The 24,799-nt window shown below is 41.0% G+C and overlaps 2 protein-coding genes across 11 annotated transcripts in view; both read right to left on the bottom strand.

The window, feature by feature from the left end:
• LOC100026020 (zinc finger protein OZF-like) overlaps positions 1 to 24,799 on the bottom strand; it is a 515,718-nt gene that overhangs the window by 382,096 nt on the left and 108,823 nt on the right. The gene's annotated exons all lie outside the window — the stretch shown is intronic.
• LOC103094308 (zinc finger protein OZF-like) overlaps positions 3,299 to 24,799 on the bottom strand; it is a 47,308-nt gene continuing 25,807 nt past the window's right edge. The window contains exons 3-5 of the mRNA XM_056814555.1: positions 11,051 to 11,177; positions 7,828 to 7,923; positions 3,299 to 5,235 (exon numbers count right to left, since the gene is read on the bottom strand). Coding sequence (XP_056670533.1) covers positions 3,956 to 5,235; positions 7,828 to 7,923; positions 11,051 to 11,177 — 1,503 coding nt within the window. The 3' untranslated portion in view covers positions 3,299 to 3,955. The remainder of the gene's footprint in view (positions 5,236 to 7,827; positions 7,924 to 11,050; positions 11,178 to 24,799) is intronic.

Raw genomic sequence — 24,799 nt, 5'->3', positions numbered from 1 at the left:
GAGGGGAACAGACTGAAACAGCATCAATAAGTCAGTGGGACCTGAAAAGGCTTAACATTCACCTCCAGATTCTTTGAGGTTTCTTCCCCTCTAGAATCCTTTGGCCAAGGATATTCTGATCATTTCTCTGTGGTACATCACAGCAATAACAGATTCCTTGGCATGGTGCATTATAGTCTGAGTTATAATTTACCCTATTATGATTACTGATCCTATTAGAGGATCTATTGTTATTATTATTTTTTAGCTTCTTCTGTTTCTATTTTCTTGGTTTCTGTTTCTACAATCTATAGCCATCTGACCTTCCTCCCCACAAAAAACCCAAGTCATTGGTTGCCTCTTGTGTTCCTTTAAAAGAGCCATGACTTCTGTCTTAAAGTTCCTTCATTTACTTGCGCCTTTAATTCAGGCATTTCATTCCTTAATTTCTCCTCTAATTCAGCTTTTTCCTTCTTTAATCTCTCCACTAATTCAGCTTCCTCTCTGTCTTCATTTTCTCGGCCCTCAGAAACATACACTACTACCCTCTTTTGTGGACCAGTCAGGGCAATTTTTCTTAAAACATTTCTTAATATCTCAGGAGCAATGACTTGCAAAATGCTTCCTTATATGTCTGAAGAGAGATCCAGGTCAAGATACCTACATTCTAGTTCAACAAGTCTATGTATGAACTGAGATGGTCTCTCATTTTCACCTTGTCCCAAGACTTCAAATTTAGACCAATTACCTGGCCTGTCTGAGTGAACTCTCATCCAATTTAGTAGTGCTTTCCCAGTCTCACATAGATGCCTGTATTCTTCAGGTGAATTCGGGTCCCATTTGGGATCTTCAAGGAGCCAGTCCCTCAGGCTGGGACCCATTAACAATGGACCTTGCTTCTTTCACTTTCCATTAATAATGCATGTAATAATTTATTAATGTAGATCCAGCTTGGATGATAAATTCGATAAATGCTTTCAAACTTTTTAATAACCAGTATAATGTTTTTCATGAAAGGGATTTTTCTTTGAATTTTTCAATGTCTTACAGAGAAAAAGAAGTGTATGATGTCTAATATTTACTAAGTTTACTTGTTTATCATAAACAGGAGCATCCCCTAGAGGGGAAAGGAATGTATTTGAGTTGTCTGTAGTTACTGGAGTCTAGTTTGTTGTTTGGGTTGGAGCTGAATGGGTGGGGAAAGGGAGGGGCTGACTGAGAGGTGAGGAGGCAGGGCAAAGGGAGATTGAGCTGGGGCAGGGAGGGGAGGGGATGAGGTAGGTTGGGTGAGGCTAGACATGATCAGGGGAAAGAAGATGGAGAGAGAGAGAGCAGGGAGAGAAAGGGTGGGGATAAAAAGAAGGGGGAGGGGCTGGGCCTGTAAGGAGAGAAGGTGGAGGAGGCAGGGGAAGTTGAGCAAGGGGTAGGAAAGGGTGGGTTTAGGAAGTGGGCAGGGAAAAGCTGGACAAGGCAAGAGAGGTGGGCTGGGCAAGAGCAGATCAAGGCAGAGACTAGGTAGGCTTAGATAGTACCAAAGGTAGGCTAGGAGGTGAGAAGGGCATAGAAGGGGGAGGGGTGGAAGATGTCAAATCCTGGACTGGATCAAAAGGAGGAGCTGAAGGAGTCAAGCCAGAATGACCTGGATCTAAAGAATGAACAGCCTCATGGCTGGAGGACAGAAAAGGCAGTGGGTTAGGGTTTTCAGTCAACCAGACTATTTTTGAGGTAATGGGTTTGGCTAAATTCTCAAGATGGTATGCCCATAGCCACTCCTTGTTATTGATGACCAGTTTTATTTCCTTTAAAACTTTAACATCAAATGAGCCATACCTTGGCCAGCTAAAGGATCTTAGTGTCCAGGCTTTATAGATTTTTTTTAATCTCCTTTTTTCAGATCCAACCCTTAGGGAACCCTTGTTCATCCCAACTACATAGTACCTTATGCAATGGAAAATCCTCAGGCACTTTACTGGTTTTCTTCTGTTCATATCCCATAATGCATATAGGACTTCGTTAACTTTATCTGGACAGAAAGTATTCATTCACTGAATATAAAAAAATATCTAGTCTTTCTTCTCTAAAGTGTTTGGAAAAATTGCTGGGTCTTTTTACCCTATCTATTTGGGGCTTCTGCCCTAGTTGCTGTTGTTGAGGAGTAGCTCAGCAGTGCCTGTGGCATTAGTCTATCACTGCTGAGGAATTTAAATAATTAAAGGATCTCACAATAGTTTCAACATTGTAGTGAAAAAAATAAATTAAGGACACAATATCTTTTGATTTTATTATAGAAAAAAACCAAACTATATTAGGATTAAATTAGAAATCAATGCAAGGCAATAGTACTCAATAGTACTAATAATGAATATATACATATATAATAAAATGAATAATTCTTAAAAGTCATTATTTTTTGAAATAATAGATCACTGAAGTGGTATGTGCAATTATTTAATATTTCATTTAATAAACTTAAATTCAATTTTAATTAAAAAATTTACTTCTATTTAATTTGATTTAACTTATGTAATTATATTTAATTTATATATATGTATATCAATTGCCTGTAGCTTTTTGCTCTGTTGGTGGTGATGTCCTGTATGCTGTGCACCTTTAGCCACAGCTAGGAGTAGGGAGCTTCAACGACTTGCTAGGAAGCTAGAAAGGTCTGAGATCAGGGCCAAGGGAGTTGGTACAGGCTGAGGCTCCAGTCCCCACCCTCACAACTGGGAGCATGGAAGGCTCCCTGGGCCAGTCAGGTGGGTTAGCTGTGCTTGCTGGTTGTTGCAGGGCTTGGAAGCTGTCAGCTCAGGGTAGTGGATAGTGTGGGTGGGGACCAGGGACCATGCTGGGATTTTCCCCCTTGAAATACTCCACAGGGAGCTACCTTAGCAAGAGGTTGAATTAGGTTACAGCCCCAGAGCCCCCCTACTGGGAAGCAGGGGGAAGCACTTGAGTTCAGCCCTGCTTTGGGCACACTGGCTGTGATTGCACCAAGATGCTGGTACCAGGGAATCTTGCCTGATACTCTCTCCAACATCCCACCCCCACCTAAACTAAGGCTGGGGCCACCTGGGAGCTTCAAACTGGCTCTGAGGATTATTCCCTTTAGAAAACAAAAGATTTTATCTGAACAAGCTTGAGATCTGTGGTAGCTGTAGCCTTTTCTGGTTGATGTGGAAGGCAGGTAGTGGCTGCTGGCTGGTGCCCTGATCTTATCTTCCCTGGGGTCTATTTTAAACTCCTCTAAAAAGCTTAAAGAGAAGTGAGGCTTCTCTCCATAGTGGTCACCACAATGTAAGAAATACAACTAGGACTATAGTTATTTTTCATAAAATTTATTAGTTTACTTGGATAGGTAGAGGCAGAGAATTAAAGAGAAAAGACTTTTGGCCATGTGTGTGCTATCCACGTGGCTCCCTCCGCCATCTTCCTCTTTGCCAATTCCTCCAGAAAGAGCCCCTGCTTCCTTGTCTTCAACAGTTTTTCCTCCCTCTCCCGTCAAGTAACATGACCCACACTAGATGATGTCACTAGAATCATAGGAATACAGGGAAGACTCCATGTGTTATCTTGGGAGAGGGTGCCCTTCACACAACTGGAAATCTTGTTTCGAAGCAAGTAATAACTTCTTGTTTCCCCTTTTAAACTTGGTTGTATTGGTTTTGTTTGTACAGTTTGAATTTAAGATAATAAAATAATCCATGGCATGACTCATGTTATCTACTTCTCATTTGATCATAAATTCTTCCCTTATTAATACATTGATCTAAAAGGTAAACTATTATATGTTCCTTTAATTTGCTTATACTTTAGATCTAAGTCATATTCATATTTGGACCTAATCTGAGTAGAGCTTATGACATACTAGAGGGAACTGTCTGATTTAAAGCAACGTGAGAACTCTATGTGAAAGTCTGAGGTTTCTTTGATGTACAGCAAGAGTGGACCTTCATGTGAATGGCTTTCCACATTGCCATCATTCATAGAGCTTCACCCCGTAGTGGATTCTCTGATGAACAACAAGATTGGATCTCTGTCTGAATGTCTTTCCACATTGTTTACAATCATAAGGTCTCTCCCCAGTGTGGATTCTCTGATGCTGAGCAAGATCTGAACTGTATCTGAATGTCTTTCCACACTGCTTGCAATCATAAGGTTTCTCTCCAGTGTGGATTCTCTGATGTCGAGCAAGATGGGATCTCTGACTGAATGTCTTTCCACATTCATTGCATTCATAAGGTTTTTCCCCAGTGTGGATTCTCTGATGTACAGCAAGATTGGGTCTCTGACTGAATGTCTTTCCACATTGCTTGCATTCATAAGGTTTTTCCCCAGTGTGGATTCTCTGATGTACAGCAAGACTGGAGTTCTCTGTGAATGTCTTTCCACACTGCATGCATTCATAAGGTCTCTCCCCAGTGTGAATTCTCTGATGCTGAGCAAGATCGGAGCTCCATCTGAACGTCTTTCCACATTGCTTGCATTCATAAGGTTTGTCCCCAGTGTAGATTCTCTGATGTACAGCAAGATGGGATCTATGATTGAATGTCTTTCCACATTGCTTGCACTCATAAGGTTTCTCTCCAGTGTGGATTCTCCTATGCTGAGCAAGATTGGAGCTCCGACTGAATGTCTTTCCACAATGATAGCATTCATAAGGTTTCTCCCCAGTGTGCATTCTCTGATGTAGAACAAGACTGAAGTACACTGTGAATGTCTTTCCACATTGCTTGCACTCATAAGGTTTCTCTCCAGTGTGAATTCTCTCATGTACAGCAAGACTGGAGCTCCCTATGAATCTCTTTCCACACTGCTTGCATTCATAAGGTTTCTCCCCAATGTGAATTCTCTGATGTCGAACAAGACTGAATCTCTGTCTGAATGTCTTTCCACATTGTTTGCATTCATAAGGTTTCTCCCCAGTATGAATTGTCTGATGTCGAACAAGATTAGAGTTTTGACTAAATTCCTTTCCACATTGCCTGCATTCATAAGGTTTCCCCCCAGTATAGATTCTTGGAATAGCAAGTTTGTTTCTCTGTCTGTATGTCTTTCCACATTGCTTCCATTCACCAGACTTTTCCTCCAAATTCATTATCTGATGTTCAGTATGGGATGAATTTTGAGATTCAACACAGAATTCTCTCCAAGCTACATTATTTGGAATATCACTCATAAGTCTTTGCTGGTCTGTTTCTTCCACGGAAGGGCTCATCTCTGTTGGAGCTGCCTTCATTTCCGGTCTGATCTCTCCTTCTAAAAGAAACAAACAGTAAAACATATCTGCATAGTCACATATGCACACAAATAACCATATTTCCTTTCCTCAACTGTCAGAACATGAATTGATTTATATCCTATTTCCTCAGGTAAGAAGAAAAGTCTTCCAACTGAAATGGACACAATCCAACCTTTGAAAATGTCATTACCTCAAAGCTAAAGAATAATTTAATTAAAAAAGAGCCTCCCATATAATCTCATTGTTTTCATTAAAATCCTGTGATTTTGTCCAGGCTGTCATTCTTACATTCCTATCTCAGACCATGATCTCATAATAGTGGTGGAGTGATTTGACCCAAAGCCTGGAAGATGAAACCAAATTTTGTGACTGGGCATGCTCTGTCCACAGTACTAGACAATTCATCTTCAATCTCTCTTTATGATTTCATTTTCATTGTCAACAGGTTCAATCCTATCTTCATAGGTATACCACTACTGGATGTAAGTATATTAAATATTGCTATTATTTCATGATCTAGCTTATCTTTAAGCATTATGTATTTTCCTTCATGATTGCTTTCAACTTTTTTTTGTTGCAGTATCTGACATCAGAGGAAGAAAATCCACCCTCTTTTTTGCATTTACCGAAGACAAAAAAGATTTTAATCCATTTCCTACTTCTTGAAAAGAGCCATTACTTTTCTTTAAATGCCTCTTTTCACTACCATCAAGTCCTCCTACGAAATACAATTGAAACAAAGACATGGAATTATCCATGTTTCAAAATATGTCTCATACAGTAACTTGAGTCCATCGTCCTTTTCAAAGGAAATGGGCTACAGGTTCTATTATTTGTCTTTTTGCACCCTTCCCATTTAGTGATTGATAAGTCCTTTAGAAATTTGAGGGGACTTGAGGTAAACATTAGTAACGGTCACCTTAAGCAGTAAATAATGGCCTAATTTTGTTATAACTATTTTTCTCCTGGACAACAAGTATTTCAAACATAATAGTTTCCCCCCCTGCAGTGATTCCACATGACCCTAACCAGGAATATGATGCCTTTCAGGTACATTTATGATGACATCAAATTCTGACTGCTTCTGACTAAGTGTAACATATTCTTTTAGTTTCTCAACTCTACCAGGATCCTTGCATTCTGGTCTCTCCTGGAAGGCAAATGCCTGCTCTGGCCTCAGGCCTGTTTCTGTCTCTTTCTGGCCCTCATTTCTCAGCAGTCAACAGTAACTTTGCTAGATGATGGACTCAAGTTACCTGAGCAGACCCCATCCTGGAGATCCCAGAGGCTTCTGTCTAGGCTCTCATGGTCACTTCATTGTCCAAGAACAACCCAAACATGGAGCCCCAGAGATCAGGGCCTGGAGCTGAGGATTTCTGCAAATCTTAGCCCTGGATTGCTTCCAAGGAAGGCAGCAGTCTTCACCCCTACTGATGTGCTGCAGGTCAATGGAGAGGAGGAAAAGCAGCAAACCAGATGCCTGGCTCCACTCTACCTTGAGGCTCCCTGATCTTAGCTGGGTCCTCCATAGCAAGGCAATCCTGTGACATCTCCCACATGGATTCCCTTGCCACCCACCACAGAATCCTTCCAAAGATTTCCCTGGTCTCCAGCTCTCCCTCATGGCTTCCTCCCACCCCCTGCCCACACCTTCTGGGTCACTTGGCCTCATATTTCTGTGAACAAAAGCTGATCCTCTCTGCAGAGCTCTCTTATCCTCCACATCTCACCCAACTCAGCTGCCTCCTTTTCCTTTTTGGCCTCAGGATCAGAGGAAAAGGTCCTTCTTCTCCTAGCTAAAGAGTTCTTGTTCTTTCCTTTTCAGACTTTCCAACACCAATGAACTAATGACTCTTTCCCTCTGGAAACCTATAAACCTCCCCAATGCTCCAAACACTCACAGAAGCCTTCATCTGCCTGAGATACCGTCCAATGTCTGTCCTCAGGATCAGAGCTAAACTGCTAGAGATGGCCATTTGCAGTGAGTTGTGCCAATGCTTTTCCCTTGTCTTCTCTGCCATACTTTGGGTTTACTATCCTCAGTCTGGCTTTCTTGGAGCCCAAGCTGAAGCCCATCTTCCATAATTTTCTTGTACTTAGAGCCTTCCTTCTCTTGACTTACTGTACTGGATTTAGTATCTACTGAATTCTTAGCATGCTGTCTGCTCCAGCAGCTGGTGAGCTCCATGAGAGCAGGGGATGCCCATTGCATCCCTTTATATCCCCTATTACTTACTCCAGGACTTGGCACAGAGAAAGCACTCATACATGTTTCTGGATAATGAAGATCACAGAGAGGATAAGCTAAACCCTTTTGGCACCTGTAGGAGACTTCCAGGACCTTCGATCCCCAAAAATGACTTCACAGAGGGTCACAGACCCATCCCCTGAAGGGAGCTGATAGGAAATGGAGTCCAATAGCCTCCTTTTACAGATGGGGAAACTGAGGCTCAGGGGGGCAGGGACTTGCCTAGGGAGTCCCCGCTAAAACATCTGAAAAAGAATTCCAAGTCGGGTCCTCCTGCCCCCAAATCTAGCCCTGCTTCCCCAGAGCACACAGAAGCCTCTGGTCACCCCAGCTCTCACATACCTCTTTCCCCCTCCCTCACCTGGGCTGAAGCTCCTCAGGCCTTCTTGCTCCAGCATCCATGGGGCTTCCCTCTGCTCCAAATAAGAGAGCACATCTTCTGGGGGAGCTGGAAGCCCTGGGAATGGGGAATAGTCAGGGAGGAGGATGGAGAGAAGCTCGTCATTGAGTTCTCTTGAGGGAAAGGCGGGGGAGTCCAATAACTCTACTCAGAGACTCTGTCCATGTGGTTCCCACAGGAGTCTGCCCTCCCTCTCAGTGTCTCTAATGCAGGAGCCCAGGGTAGGATATGCAAGTTACCCTGCTGGGGGACCTGGAATGAGCAACAGCCCCTCCACCCCTTTTCTGGTGTATTCTGCCAGAAACTGCTAAAATTCCAAACTAGGTGCAAGGGTCATTCATTGTTCTGGATCAGTCTGAAGCCCCAGACCCAGGGACCTCCAGGGATTGGCGTTCATCCCATCATCCTGCCTGCTCCTCCCCCCGACACCTCTCTGAGCCTGGGGGACTGTTCTCTCTCTCAGGGATCTCTGCCTCTTCTCCTGGGGAACTCAACAATCCTCCTTGGCCCAATGCTATCTCTCAGACAGTCCATTCATCCTGACGATGTCAGAGGGTTCAAGAAGGGTCTGTGGGACACTTATGGGCCTTCCTGGAGGAGAGTCTCCACAGCATTTAGTGTGGAGAGACGAAGGGGAGGTCAGGGAACCAGTCTGGAACCAGAAAATTGGTTCTGGTGCATTTTTGGTAGAGAAGACTCAACTCAGTCAATAGTTTTTTCTATTATCTGGCAGCTAGAAGGGGAGTGGCAGGAAGGCCTCAGTTCAAATCTGGCCCCAAGCAGCTTCTTATAGGAATAGGGTTATGGGGGACAAGAGTAAGTACAAGGGAAGTGGAAATTGTCTCCAAGAGGACTAAGGCAAATTGAGACGGGAACCCTGGAAAGGATTCTGGAATTCAGGGGGCTGGAGAGGAAGGGGCCTGAACGAGAAAAAACTGACTCTTCCTGTTCCTAAGCTGGAAGGAAAGCTGCAGCTCTCATTTGCTAGGTGGACCTCATTGGTTTTAGGAAAAGTTTGGAGGTTTCTGCGCATTGGAGCAGATCTTGAAGGCCATCTGGCGCTCCTTGCTGTGTTCTAACTTGGCTAAAGTACTCTGAAGATTCCACCCTTTGAGGCTTTGAGGTTTTGACCTCAAGAGCCAATCCCAGCCTTGCGTGTGGGGGGGAGATTCAGCTCATTTTGAGTCTCTTCTCAATAGCTTTTTGGAGACAATCCTGAGGATTATCTGAACAACAGTCTGGGAATTAAGTCTAGGTAGGTAGGTAGATTTGGGGGATTCTTAGGTGGAACAGGGAGCTGGTAGGAAGTTTTGGAAGACCTGAAGAGTTATCTCATGAGAGAGGTGTAGATGGCTGTGTTGAGGAGTTAGATTTAGTATCAGGGACACCTTACCTTGTTGATCAATTTTCTATCCTTCCTATTATAAGGATGACATTAGAAATTGGGCCTTGTTATATTTAGAGATAGGAGATGGAGAAGCTGGCTTGAGAAGGAATTGCAGTGTCAGTCTCAAGTCGGGCAGTTTTCCTGTGACACTGACCCTCCGGTTGTGGTGGTTGGTCTCTGGCAGTTGGCAGTCACACACAGGCTCTGGTTCTGAGGGCTTGGAGGAGGGAACAGCTTTGCCTCTCTCTGTCTGTCTGAGGTAAAGACCTGAAGGACTTGTGTTTTCTTTTTCCAACTTGGGAAACACTACTACACTGTCTTTATAGATGGTTTAACTCGGAGAAGGCCAAAGAAAGAGCGGGTCCTGTGTTTGGACTCTGGGTCTGCTCAGTCTTAACTTGATTCTTGTTTGAGGCTCAGCCAGCCTTTGTTATTTTAATAACGTGGAGGCCAATTAAAATGATAAGGATAATATTGTTAGTTTATTGTAGAATAGGGAAAATTTGGTTAGTCAGATCAGGAAGGAGTAGCGCAGCCTGTGAAACACAGGAAGAGCAGTTCCTTGTGGAACCTGGGAGTTTACTTGCGTAGTTAGAATCCCTTAGAGTTAGAAATCCTTTTTATCTGATCTAGTTCAATAAATGTTTTGTCTTTATAACAAAAGTCTCCTTAGTGTCCTTGCGCCTTGCCCTGAAGAGAAGTTCACTTCACTGATATAAACTGAAGATACTTTGTTAGCACAGGAAGCAGAGTATCAAAATCAGTTTATTACCAATAATCAAGTCCATCCCTATATTAGTTTTTACATTCCCCTTTTATTTTTACAATCTACAAATAAACAGAAATAGTGTTTTTCCTGACCAGAGTCTCCTGGGGGTTTTGTGTCCACTGGCCCAAGGAAAGTTTCCTAGGTGGATTTTCACCATTAATCTGCCTTGGCCTTTCCCTATTACCTTTTTTTTTTTTTAAAACCCTTACCTTCCATCTTTGAGTCAATACTGTGTATTGGCTCCAAGGCAGAAGAGTGGTAAGGGCTAGGCAATGGGGGTCAAATGACTTGCCCAGGGTCACACAGCTGGGAAGTGTCTGAGGCCAGATTTGAACCTAGGTTTTGATCCAGATTTGAACCAGATTTGATCCCGTCTCCAGGCTTGGCTCTCAATCCACTGAGCTACCCAGCTACCCCCCCTATTACCTTTTTCTTTTTCATTCTATATGTGTGCCTCAAATCAAGTCACTTAATCAATTCTCTATTTCCTCAACTGTAAAATGGGGATAATTGTGTCACCAAATGTGGAAAATGAAGGTGAGGAAGAAGAGCCATAATATTCCCCCCAAAAGACCCAAAAACCAACCCTTGGCAGAAAACCTGGACAAGAACAGGTTGTTATTAAGGCTTCTTCCCTTCCCTCCCTTTCTCACCAAGCACTGCTGCAGGCTTAGGACAATAGGAAGGAAGACTAAGGACAACCCTGCTCTGCTGGGGACACCCAGAAGGTATGAACTAGAGAACAATATTCCAAATCGTAGATCCACTCTAGAGAGGAAGAGGGTGGATGGAAAACCTTCCCTGATAGTTTTCCCAGATGGGTTTGGAAGACACAATTCTGGGCCAGGGAAAAGGCGAGACAGAATCAGCTCTGACATTACTTTGACCTCTGAGATTATTCCACACAGAATTAATCTCTGACTTCAGGAGCACCTCCTGATGACTGAAAACTGCTCCTAACCCTGCCTGCTGCTGAGGGCGACATTCCCTTGGAAGGCAGACTAGGGCACCAGGGAGAGGCTCCTTACCCAGAGAGAGCAAGTTCTGGGCATTCTCCAGCATCACCTCCTTGTACAGTTCCTTCTGGGGAGGCGACAAGAGGCGCCACTCCTCCAGCGTGAAGTCCACAGCAACATCCTGGAACGTCACCACCTCCTAGAACAACCCAAGTCAGAGCACAGAGAGCTGAAATCTACATCAGAATGAAGAGCCCACCTCTAGTCAATTACAGGAGGAAACTGACCCACAGAGAAGGGAGGAACCTAAAGGTCCCATCCTTGGTCAGTGTCAGTCAGCACTGGAAGCTGAGGCTTTAAAAGTCCAATGGAGGTTTGAGAAAAGTAGTTCTAGGATGCTCCAGAACAGTGCTGAGAAGTTTCTAACTACTATGTGAAGGGGAATATCTAGGGGACCCCCATTACAACTTTGATCCCAAGGGCCCCAGCAATGGGATGAAGGTGACACAAAGTCACATGTCTGCTGCCCTGCCCTGGGGAGTCAGTGTCTGCATGAGCATCCTGAGCATCAATGTGCCTGAGCCAGGCAGGGAGGAGCTGGGGAATGTAAAAGGAAAAAGAGGAAAAGAGGGGGGGCTTTTGTAGCTCTCCACTGGAACTAACTGGCTCTCTGTGCTGGGGATTTCTCTCTGAGTTTTCCTTATCTCTTGATCTCCTGCAAGCCCAGCCTGAGTTAATTGGGGAAAGAGATCTATAAAGGCTGGGACTTCTCTCTGTCTCTCTGTCTCTTTCTCTCTCTGTGTGTCTCTGTCTCTGTGTGTGTGTCTCTGTCTCTCTCTGTCTCCCTCTGTCTGTCTCTCTGTCTGTCTGTCTGTGTGTTTCTCTCTGTCTCTGTCTCTGTCTCTCTGCTTCTATGAAACTCTCTGTTTTGACAAATAAATGCTTATAAATATGGTAACAAGGACTTCCAGGTAAACATGGCTGCAATCTAGACGCCACACGCTTCCTCTCCCTGGCACCGAACGAAACAGACTACATCAAAGGAACATAAAAATCACCTTTGGAGGAACAGAAGGACTCCCCAGTACTCCCCAGTACACCACAGAGGCAAAGGTATGTGGGGTTTGAACATTTCCACACTATAATAAGAAGGAGGAAAAGCTTGCACAGAAACGTGAACTGAGCCACCCTTCCCCCCCCCACCTCCCCCACCAAACCAGAGTGAGCTACCGGAGCCCTCACTGGGACAGCGAGTGAGTGGGGAACGTCTCTGTCTGGGGGGGGCACTCCAGGGTCCTTGGGATCTGGGGACTGCCAGGAAATGTCTCAGGGCGGTTTCACGGGAGAATCCTGTGCTGAGCACAGGGGGCCCAGGGAGCTGTACTTGGGGTGGTTACACTGAGCACTTGGGAGGAGCTAAACACCAGGGGTGGACCACGTGCTGATTATCTGGGCGGAGCTGAACACCTGAGCAGTTTGGCTGTGATCAGGGCCCCAGCGCTATAAGAAACCTCGGAGCCTGAGAAGAAATAGTCTGAGGAAACCTAAATTCACAGAAAACCTGCCCATATCACCCAGACCCCAGACCAAAAAGGAAAAGGGAATAAAACCACCAAAGGGATGGCTCACATGGCCCAAAATCAAGCCTCCAGGAAGAAAGGGAAAAAGGTGACTATTGAAAACTTTTATGGTGGAAGTACCCAAGGAAAAGAAGAGAATGAGGATGAAATCCAAAAAAATCAGAACATGCCTCCCAAAATGGAAACTATCAATAAGCTCTGGAAGATCTCAAACTGGAGCTTACCCAAAAGATGGAAACCTTCTGGAAAGAAAAATGGGAGAAAGAGATCAGCAGTCTGATAGATAAGACTGCACAATTGGAGAAATATCTGGAAGCATCTAATAGAAGGGCAGACAAAGCTGAAAAGCAAAACCATTCCCTAACGACCAGAATTAAGCAACTTGAAGAAAGTGAGATCATAAAACAGCAAGAATCAATAAAGCAAAGCCAAAAAATTAATGAATTAGAAAAAAACATAAAATATCTCACTGAAAAGGTCACAGACTTGGAAAACAGAGGAAGAAGAGACAACCTACGAATTATCGGTCTCCCCGAAAAACCAGAGATAAACAATAACCTCGATGTTATTCTACAGGAGATTATAGAAGAAAATTGCCCACATGTTCTGGAGCAAGGGGGCAAAATAGAAATAGAAAGGGTTCATAGAACACCCTCTATACTAAATCCCCAAAAGACAACCCCCCCCAGGAATGTAACTGCCAAATTCAAGAGCTTCCAAGAAAAGGAGAAAATCCTACAAGAAGCCAAGAAGAGGAGCTTCAGATATAGGGGGGCTCCCATAAGGATCACACATGACTTAGTGGCTAACACACTCAGAGACCACAAAGCATGGAACACAATATTTAGAAAGGCAAGAGAGCTGGGTCTCCAACCAAGAATCAACTACCCAGCAAAACTGACTATATACTTCCAGGGGAAAGTATGGGCATTCAACAAAATAGAAGATTTCCAAGCATTTGTTAAGAAAAGAACAGAACTTAGTGGAAAATTTGATATCCAAGCACAGATAGCAAGAGAAACATGAAAAGGTAAATATGAAAGAAAGGGAAAAGGAGATAAATCTTATCTTTTTCTTTAAGTCAAACTCTCTTCTATAAGGACTACATTTACATCAAATTATATATATTAATATGTGGGGGAAATGTTTTGTGTAACTCTCAAAAATTGTATGCATCATAAGAGTAGTTAGAAGAAAAATGCACAGGGAAAGATTGGGGCATCAAGAAGATTTGGTGAAAGTGGGGGCAAAAAATGGAAAAGGGAGGGGAAGCATCGACAATACTAAGATTTACTTCAAGAAATAGGGGGAGACTTAATAAAATAATCTTTCCCATATAAAGAACACATGGGAAGGGGAGGGGAAGAACTCTCATATGAGGAGAGGAAGAGAACGTAAAGTGGAATTACTTAAACCTTACTCTCAGTGAAATCAAATCTGAGAAGGAAGAACATCTAGATCCAGTGGGATCCTGAATTCTATCTTATCCAACAGGGTAAGAAAGAAAGGAAAATTAAGGAGGGGGAGGGGGAGGGAGTACAAAAAGAGAGGGAAGGAGAGGGGGGAGGGGAAGGGAGCATAAAAATGGAGGGGCTAGAAAGGGAAGCATATCAAGGGAGGGGACTAGGGGGACTGACCTAAAGTAAATCACTGGTTCAAAAGGAGATAGCTAAAGTAGAAAGGTCAGAACTAGGGGAAGATATCAAAATGCCAGCGAATCCACAAGTGACAATCATAACTTTGAACTTGAATGGGATGAACTCACCCATAAAACGTAGACAAATAACAGATTGGATTAGAATCCCAAACCCTACCATTTGTTGTCTTCAAGAAACACATATGAGGTGGGTTGATACTCACAAGGTTAGAATTAAAGGTTGGAGTAAGACCTTTTGGGCCTCAACTGATAGAAAGAAGGTGGGAGTTGCAATCATGATATCTGACAAAGCCAAAGCAAAAATAGACCTGATTAAAAGGGATAGGGAAGGTTAATATATTCTGTTAAAAGGGAGTATAGACAATGAGGAAATATCACTAATCAACATGTATGCACCAAATGGTATAGCATCCAAATTTTTAATGGAGAAACTAGGAGAATTGAAGGAGGAAATAGACAGTAAAACCATATTAGTGGGAGACTTGAACCAACCACTATCAAATTTAGATAAATCAAACCAAAAAATAAACAAGAAAGAGGTAAAAGAGGTGAATGAAATCTAAGAAAAATTAGAGTTAATAGACATATGGAGAAAAATAAATAGGGACAAAAAGGAATACACCTTCTTTTCAGCACCACATGGCACATTCACAAAAATAGATCATACACTAGGTCACAGAAACGTGGCACTCAAATGCAGAAAAGCAGAAATAATAAATGCAGCCTTTTCAGATCACAAGGCAATAAAAATATTGATCGGTAAGGGTACATGGAGAGCCAAATCAAAAATTGGAAATTAAATAATATGATACTCCAAAATCGGTTAGTTAGAGAAGAAATCATAGAAACAATTAATAATTTTGTTGAGGAAAATGACAACGGCGAGACATCCTTTCAAACCTTATGGGATGCAGCCAAGGCAGTACTTAGAGGAAAATTCATATCCCTGAGTGCATATATTAACAAATTAGGGAGGACAGAGATCAAGGAATTGGAAATGAAAATCAAAAAACTTGATAACAAACAAATTAAAAACCCCCAGAAGAAAACCAAACTAGAGATCCTAAAAGTTAAGGGAGAAATTAATAAAATCGAAAGTGATAGAACTCTTGAGCTAATAAACAAGACTAGAAGCTGGTACTTTGAAAAAACAGACAAAATAAACAAAGTACTGGTCAATCTAATTAAAAAAAGGAAAGAAGAAAGGCAAATTAACAGCATCAAGGATGAAAAGGGGGACATTACCTCCAATGAAGAGGAAATTAAGGCAATCATTAAAAACTACTTTGCCCAACTATATGGCAATAAATATACCAACCTAGGTGATATGGATGAATATTTATAAAAATATAAATTGCCTAGACTAACAGAAGAAGAAATAGATTTCTTAAATAATCCTATATCAGAAAAAGAAATCCAACAGGCCATCAAAGAACTTCCTAAGAAAAAATCCCCAGGGCCTGATGGATTCACCAGTGAATTCTATCAAACATTCAAAGAACAGCTAACTCCAATACTATACAAACTATTTGACATAATAAGCAAATAGGGAGTTCTACCAAATTCCTTTTATGACACAAACATGGTACTAATTCCAAAGCCAGGCAGGTCAAAATCAGAGAAAGAAAATTATAGACCAATCTCCCTAATGAATATAGATGCAAAAATCTTAAATAGGATACTAGCAAAAAGACTCCAGCAAGTGATCAGAAGAATCATTCACCATGATCAAGTAGGATTCATACCAGGAATGCAAGGCTGGTTCAATATTAGGAAAACCATCCACATAATTGACCACATCAACAAGCAAACCAACAAAAATCACATGATTATTTCAATAGATGCAGAAAAACCTTTGATAAAATACAACACCCATTCCTACTAAAAACACTAGAAAGCATAGGAATAGAAGGGCCGTTCCTAAAAACAATAAACAGTATATATCTAAAACCATCAACTAATATCATCTGCAATGGGGATAAACTAGATCCATTCCCATTAAGATCAGGAGTGAAACAAGGATGCCCATTATCACCTCTATTATTTAACACTGTACTAGAAACACTAGCAGTAGCAATGAGAGAAGAAAAATAAATTGAAGGCATCAAAATAGGCAAGGAGGAGACCAAATTATCACTCTTTGCAGATGACATGATGGTCTACTTAAAGAATCCTAGAGATTCAACCAAAAAGCTAATCGAAATAATCAACAACTTTAGCAAAGTTGCAGGATACAAAATAAACCCACATAAGTCATCAGCATTTCTATATAATTCCAACACAGCTCAGCAGCAAGAACTAGAAAGAGAAATCCCTTTCAAAATTATCTTAGACAAAATAAAATACTTAGGAATCTACCTCCCAAGACAAACACAGGAACTATATGAACACAACTACAAAACACTCTCCACACAACTAAAACTAGACTTGAACAATTGGAAAAACATTAACTGCTCATGCATAGGACGAGCCAATATAATAAAAATGACCATCCTACCCAAACTCATCTATTTAGTGCCATACCCATAGAAATTCCAAAAAAATTTTTTACTGATTTAGAAAAAAACCATAACAAAGTTCATTTGGAAGAACAAAGGATCAAGGATATCCAGGGAAATAATGAAAAAAAAATACAAAGGAAGGGGGCCTTGCAGTCCCAGATCTCAGACTATATTATAAAGCAGCGGTCACCAAAACAATCTGGTACTGGCTAAGAGACAGAAAGGAGGATCAGTGTAATAGACTGGGGGCAAGTGACCTCAGCAAAACAGTATATGACAAACCCAAAGATCCCAGCTTTTGGGACAAAAATCCACTATTTCATAAAAACTGCTGGGAAAATTGGAGAACAGTGTGGGAAAGATTAGGAATAGATCAACACCTCACACCCTACACCAAGATAAATTCAAAATGGGTGAATGACTTGAACATAAAGAAGGAAACTATAAGAAAATTAGGCGAACACAGAATAGTATACACATCAGATATTGGGAAGGGAAAGACTTCAAAACCAAGAAAGACTTAGAAAGAGTTACAAAATGCAAAATAAATAATCTGGAATACATCAAATTAAAAAGGTTTTGTACAAACAAAACCAATGTAACTAATGTAAACCTTAAAATTTCACAGACTTATGAATGTTAAAAATTTTACTCCACATTGAGGAATCCTCCAATTTCCTACTTGAAATAATTCCCTACCAGATAGTGAGAACTCTACTTGAATGTGAAAACTCCTTGCTATGGAAGTATCCCTACTCCACCCCTACTTAAGACTGCTTTAGGGGAGAAAACTCCTTGCTATGGGAGGACCTCGATTCCACCCCTACTTAAGTCTGCTTTAGGGCAGAAAACTCCTTTCTAAACAATGAAAGTACTTGAAAACCATACTTATAAAGGAAAGGAGTTCTTTAAGCCATGCCTGTTTTTGGAATTGATACAATGGGATGCTAGGGGCCTATAAAGGTGGGGCAACTTGTAAACTACTTAGACCTAAAAGGTGAAAACTTACTCAGAGGTTTTCTCTTAATGAAATTAGTCGACACAGCAGCATTTTTTCTGACTTACTAAAGAGATTAATCTACTCAGCTGTGAATTCAAAATGGGCTGTCTTTTGGAAAACATCTACAGTGATCGGTAGATGGAAGAACTTAGGGGAGGCAACATAGGAGATTTTGCCCTTAAAAATAAGAGCTCAGAGAAGAGCTGAGAGGTCATTCTGAAACATTCAGATTGAGGAGGACTCATTCTGAAACATTCAGATTGAGGAGGACTCATTCTGAAACATTCAGATTGAGGAAGGACTGATTCTGAAACATTCAGATGGAGGAGGGAGTTGGTGAAAGCAGTTGAGATGATGCTGGCCTGGTGTCACTAGAATCCTTCCTTAGGCAGACCTTGTGGTGAGTGTTAAAAGACTGACTGACTGATATCTCTCTCTTAAGACTCAGGTCTAGGCCATGTTGGCTTAAGGCCCTTCATACTTATTTCCTCTTTCTCTCTTTCTCTCTTTTCTTTAATTCCACATTTGTATTAATTAAAATCTCTATAAAACCCAGTTAACTTGGGTATTTGAATAATTGGGAATATTTCCCTGGCGACTACCTTATATTTGATTTAAAAACCAAGACACTGTAGTGAAACATATTTGCTGCAGTCAAATTTACTCACCCTCTCTTATATCTATCACAATTTATATCTTCCATTATTTTAATCACTACAGTTTAAGACCTCAACCATTTTATATCTAACACTAAAATCAGAAGGGAAGCAACAAATTGGGAAACAATCTTCATAAAAACCTCTGACAAAGGTTTAATTACTCAAATTTACAAAGAGCTAAATCAATTGTACAAAAAATCAAGCCATTCTCCAATTGATAAATGGGCAAGGGACATGAATAGGCAGTTTTCAGCCAAAGAAATCAAAACTATTAATAAGCACATGAAAAAGTGCTCTACCTCTCTTATAATCAGAGAGATGCAAATCAAAACAACTCTGAGGTATCACCTCACACCTAGCAGATTGGCTAACATTACAGCAAAGGAAAGTAATGAATGCTGGAGGGGATGTGGCAAAGTAGGGATATTAATTCATTGCTGGTGGAGTTGTGAATTGATCCAACCATTCTGGAGGGCAATTTGGAACTATGCCCAAAGGGCGACAAAAGAATATCTACCCTTTGACCCAGCCATAGCACTGCTGGGTCTGTACCCCAAAGAGATAATGGACACAAAGACTTGTACAAAAATATTCATAGCTGCGCTCTTTGTGGTGGCCCAAAACTGGAAAACGAGGGGATGCCCATCAATTGGGGAATGGCTGAACAAACTGTGGTATATGTTGGTGATGGAGTACTATTGTGCTAAAAGGAATAATAAAGTGGAGAAGTTCCATGGAGACTGGAACAACCTCCAGGAAGTGATGCAGAGCGAGAGGAGCAGAACCAGGAGAACATTGTACACAGAGACTAATACACTGTGGTATAATCGAACGTAATGGACTTCTCCATTAGTGGCGGTGTAATGTCCCTGAACAACTTGCAGGGATCCAGGAGAAAAAAACACCATTCATAAGCAAAGGATAAACTATGGGAGTGGAAACACCGAGAAAAAGCAACTGCCTGAATACAGAGGTTGAGGGGACATGACAGAGGATAGACTCTAAATGAACACTCTAATGCAAATACTATCAACAAAGCAATGGGTTCAAATCAAGAAAACATCTAATGCCCAGTGGACTTACGCGTCGGCTATGGGGGGTGGGGGGGAGGAAAAGAAAATGATCTATGTCTTTAACAAATAATGCTTGGAAATGATCAAATAAAATATATTTTAAAAAAAACTGAATGCTGGAGGGGTTGTGGCAAAGGAGGGACACCAATTCATTGCTGGTGGAGTTGTGAATTGATACAACCATTCTGGAGGGCAATTTGGAACTATGCCCAAAGGGTGATGAAAGACTATCTGCCCTTTGATCCAGCTATAGCATTGCTAGGTTTGTACCCCAAAGAGATCATAAGGAAAAAGACTTGTACAAGAATATTCATAGCTGCACTCTTTGTGGTGGCCAAAAATTGGAAAACGAGGGGATGCCCATCAATTGGGGAATGGCTGAACAAATTGTGGTCTATGTTGGTGATGGAATACTATTGTGCTAAAAGGAATAATAAAGTAGAGGAATTCCATGGAGACTGGAACAACCTCCAAGAAGTGATGCAGAGTGAAAGGAGCAGAACCAGGAAATCATTATACACAGAGACTGATACACTGTGGTACAATTGAAGGTAATGGACTTCTCCATTAGTGTCAATGCAACATCCCTGAACAATCTACAGGGATCTAAAAAATACTATCCACAAGCAGAGGATAAACTGTGGGAGTAAAAATAACGAGGAAAAGCAACTGCCTGACTACAGGGGTGGAGGGGATAGGACTGAGGAGAGACTCTAAATGAACACTCTAATGCAAATACCAACAACATGGAAATGGGTTAGAAACAGAAACACATGTGATAACCAGTGGAATCGTGCGTCGGCTATGGGAGAGGGAAAGGTGGGGGGAGGGGGGAGGAAAAGAAAATGATCTTTGTTTCCAGTGAATAATGTTTGGAAATGACCAAATAAAATAATGTTAAAAAATATGGTAATAAGCCTCCAGATCAATTTCTAATTATAACACTATGTAACACAAATTCCTGTGAAATCATGGAAAAGGTATGTGTTCTAGTTGGGATCTGTGTGGATCTGTGGAAGAGAAAAGAGAGGCTGAAGTCAAAGTTCTTCCTTCCCAAAATTTAGAAGTGATATGTTCTTAAGCAAAATTTGAGAAAAGTTTGTGAGAATCTGTCCACTGCAGTGGATTCTGGAAGGAAGAGAGTTCTACAGGATGCCTCAAAAGAGAACAAAGCTAAAGAAAAGATCTAGTTATTTTTTCTGCATGACTAAAACCAATTTGTTCTAGATGAAAACAGGAGGAGGGTCCTAAAGAGATGGTCATTTCAATATGAACTCGAAGGAGTGTTTTGGGATGCTTTCCAGTCAAGTGAAGGAGACTTGTCTGTTCTGATATTCAGGGTTTGAAGTTCCCCTTTGCAGGATGGGTCACAGCCAAATCCTTTCCTTTATGATTGCTTTAACTTGTATATGGCATATATTCCTTAATTATACTTTATTACACAAAAATAAAAATAACTGTGATAGATCAATCACAAAAATAATTTATTTGGGTTTTGTTCAAGTTAATTCATGAGAAAAAAATGTTGCCACTATCTTTATGAAGAAGAAATACACCTAGAACTCAGAAATTTCAAAGAACAAGAGTAGAGATAATGAGTTAAAGAGGCCTATATCTGTTAAGTTAAAGAGCCCATATAAAGGAGAGGTTGGCAAGATCTGAAAATACCCTGATACTATGGAGGGGCTGCTTCTATTTCCTACCTGCTTTATGCATAACATGTGTTTGGTCAATGTTCCTGGAATTAGATGTCTTTCCATTTCACTTCCTTTTGTGTGATTTGAATCTGTTACCCTAAAAACTATGATCAATCCCTAGCAAAACCTGCGATTCCCAGCACCCTACTCACTTCCTGTCATTACATGCTGACTTATACAGGATATAAATTGGGTGGAGTTCCATCTCAGGCCTTCTTTCCTTCCTGTTGGGCTTTGGTGGAGTAGGGATTTTTGAGCAGGTGGAAAAACTTAATCACGTGGTTCTATTTTGTCAGATAATAAACTTTATAAAAATAATATTTGAAGCATTGCACATTAATTTAAATCTTACATTTTATGGCAGCCAGAAGTGAGGTTCAAAACCCTTAATTCTCTCTGAGTAGATTAGTTTGAAAAGAAACCACATTTCTCCTGCCACAGCTTTTGCACCCCCACCCCTATAACTCTCTTCAGAGCTCCTGCCTGTTGCTGCTGATCCTGCCTTCCTGCCTGGGTGGCCCTTGTGGAGCTATTGCTTCTGCTGTTCCTGATCTGCTCCTGCTGCTGCTGATGATGATTGGAGCAACTTTCTGGAGGCTTGGATAGTATAAATCCCTTACAATGCCAATGCCAACATCTGAGTATTTGCTACCTACTTGCCTTGGAAGCCTAGGTGTGTTTCCCTTAAGCAAAACAGCTTCTACCCTCTTAACTACCTACTCCCTGGCATTTTACCCCTACAGGGAAGGAAGGTTATTCTTCCAAACAGGAAGGAGAATTGCAAGCATGGCTCACTCATTGTAAAAGCAGTACATTACCTATCTCAAATAGCTCCCAGTTTTAGGATGTCTTTTCTTCCTACTGTTCCTGGGTGCACTGGTCCTTGTGATATCGAGGAGCAATTCATCTCCCTACACCCTCCTTGCCATTCTGGTCTGCCCAGTCTCCATAATACATTCAATATAGGATTCCTCCATACTACGTTCAGCAAGGAATTCTCCCTCACTATGGGAGATCCCAGAGATGTGACAAAAAGAATATAAATGGATAATGATCCTGGGGAGAGGAAGGAACCTTAAGGAGTCCGGAGGTGAAATTTTTAAGCCTTTTCAGACTCAATTGTTTTATGGAAGTTTCTATATTGGAATTGGAAAAAAGGACACTTGAATTCAGTGCCTGTCAAATATACTGTATTTGCTGATTGCTTATTTTAAGATTTTATTTTGTTTGTTAAGTTCTGTTACACTATGTTACTTTAAGTTACTGTGTTTTGACAATTAGCTATATGTTCTGTTACATTGTCTTTTTTGTACCTCCCCATATGACTGGACTGGAGAAGATACCATTATAAACTTCTTTGAGTTGTTTGTAACAAGATGTAAAGGTCCATTTAGTACCTGAAGTGAAGTGCTACAGCACTATTCCCCAACTCTACATTTATAAAAATGTAATGGATAAGACATATAAAGACATACATTTTACAGCTGTTACAGTCTCACACAAGAGGAGCTAGAAAGGTTTTCCTAGGGTGTGTGGTACCCGTAAATGGCTCCCAAGATGGAGCATTTCCCATGAAGCCTAAGTAGCTTCTGGATGATTTTTAACTCTTCAGCTTAATCTATCTCTACCAGAATGATCTAGATTCTTGATGACCTTTTAGACCCCAAAGGTTTTCTTGAATTAGCTGCTATACTACTGTTTTTTTTATAAAGCTGTTTTCTTAGTGAAAATTAATGTATCCTGAGTTGATCCATGTGTTTGTCAACACCCTTCTCAGGAGGGATTGTATAATTGTCATAAAATTCTAGTTTTATAAAAGTTAAGAAAACTACTATCTCCCAAATTCCAGGAAGTGAATTGTTTGAAGAAGGCACCATGAAGATGCTCCATGCCATCAGAAGACCCAGAATGAACCATGGAGTATAACTGATTGAACTGTGGGGGGTTGTAACATGCTGGGAGTCATCAGGCCATAACGCCTTGACAAAGTCACGTGTGGTAGCTAAGGAGGCCACAGACTGGTCCTTGGCAAGATGTGATTGCCCACTCAGTCCCCCTTGCATGACCTCTCACATCAATATCCCTTACCTATGGAATTGATACAATTACTATTCCCCCTTGTCTCAGAAGGAATAATGCAAGATCAAAATACCTATACCCAAATTCCCTAAAACATCACCAAAAGATCAGACCCTCAAACCCAATCCCAAAAGACTATCATGTGTTAACTTTTGCTTAGGCACATAATCCCCAGTAAAACCACAGCTACAGGCCAAGTCCAGAACTTTCCCACTCACAGAAACTTATTCTCATGAAGCCAGCATATAAATCAATCATAAAGGCCCATACAAAACGTACAGGTACACTAAGCTTCAATATGCCTCAGTGACTTGACTTCACAAACAAGTAACTCACCAATCAGAAACTCCCTAGTAAACCCTGAAAAATGACCAGTTTAATATTAAATCTGAATTGTGCTCCCAGTACCCCTCAACCTCAATGATATGATTGTTGACTTGTCTTTTAAGAACTTTTGATTATTTCTTTTTATTAAAAGCAATAAATAATTTTCCTTGATTGTCTGTAAGCTCAAAACTTCTCACAGGATAATGAGAAAATTAAGCCACCTGTGACAAAATCGTTTATCTTGTGTGAAACCTTTATGCTGTCAAGAATCTGTAATCACAATACAAGAATACAAAATGTTAATCAAGTGATTTGTTAAAAGTTAATGTATCGGTTTTCCAATTATCTCCACTTAGACATGTATATTAGGTAATGTATCTGTGTGCCAAGAAAATGGGTATAAAACTAAACATCAAGTCTGGAGATGGCGGAGCAGCTATCTGATGGAAAGCAAGCCCATGGTCGTAAATATACAGCTGTCTTCCGTTTGTTATTTTCTTGACTGATTGTTTGTCACCTGTTGGGAACCCCTGGAGTCTCGAATGAGGCTGGATCTTGCCTGTGGCAGTAACACATTTATTTTGTATGTATACTCTTATGCCTCCTAATTGGCTTTTTGTCAATGTGTCTAGTAATTATTAGTTTTGCCTATTTACCTTTTGTCCCCAAATTATTGTGATTTATAAGTTGATTATGTTTACAAGATTAACTGGAGAGACTAGTCTTCCAAAGGATCTCAGGAGAGCTTGTGTAACTTGAATCTGTTACCCGAAAAACTATGATCCTCAGCAAAACTACAATTTCCAGCACCCTACTCACTTCCTGAAGTTAAGTACTGACTTAGACAGGATATAAATTGGGTAGAGTTCCAGTTCAGGCTCTCTTTCCTTCCTGTTAGGCTTCGGTGGAGCAAGGATTTTTGAGCAGGTAGAAAAACTTAATCATGTTGTACTATTTTGTCAGACAATAAACTTTATACAAATAATACTTGAAGTACTGGACAAATTAATTTGAATCCTACACTTTATTCTAGGATTTGACTTCTTTTTTTGAGGAATTGAGAAACTGAGGAATTTCTAACTCTCTTTTATGCTTTTTCAGATTCCCAAGAATTTATAAATATTTCCTTTTCTCTATGATCTCTTGAATTATTCTTCTTCACTGCATAGTATTCACTGTGTTGGTTCTCCACAACGAAAGGCAGTGCTTTTAGTGACTGATAACTGATCTTTAACTGATTCCTTGACA

The sequence above is a fragment of the Monodelphis domestica genome, chromosome 2 (genome assembly GCF_027887165.1).
Source record: "Monodelphis domestica isolate mMonDom1 chromosome 2, mMonDom1.pri, whole genome shotgun sequence".
In the NCBI taxonomy this organism is placed as follows: Eukaryota; Metazoa; Chordata; class Mammalia; order Didelphimorphia; family Didelphidae; genus Monodelphis; species Monodelphis domestica.
The sequence above is the reverse complement of the archived record's forward strand: the minus strand, read 5'-3'. Positions and strand labels throughout refer to the sequence as shown.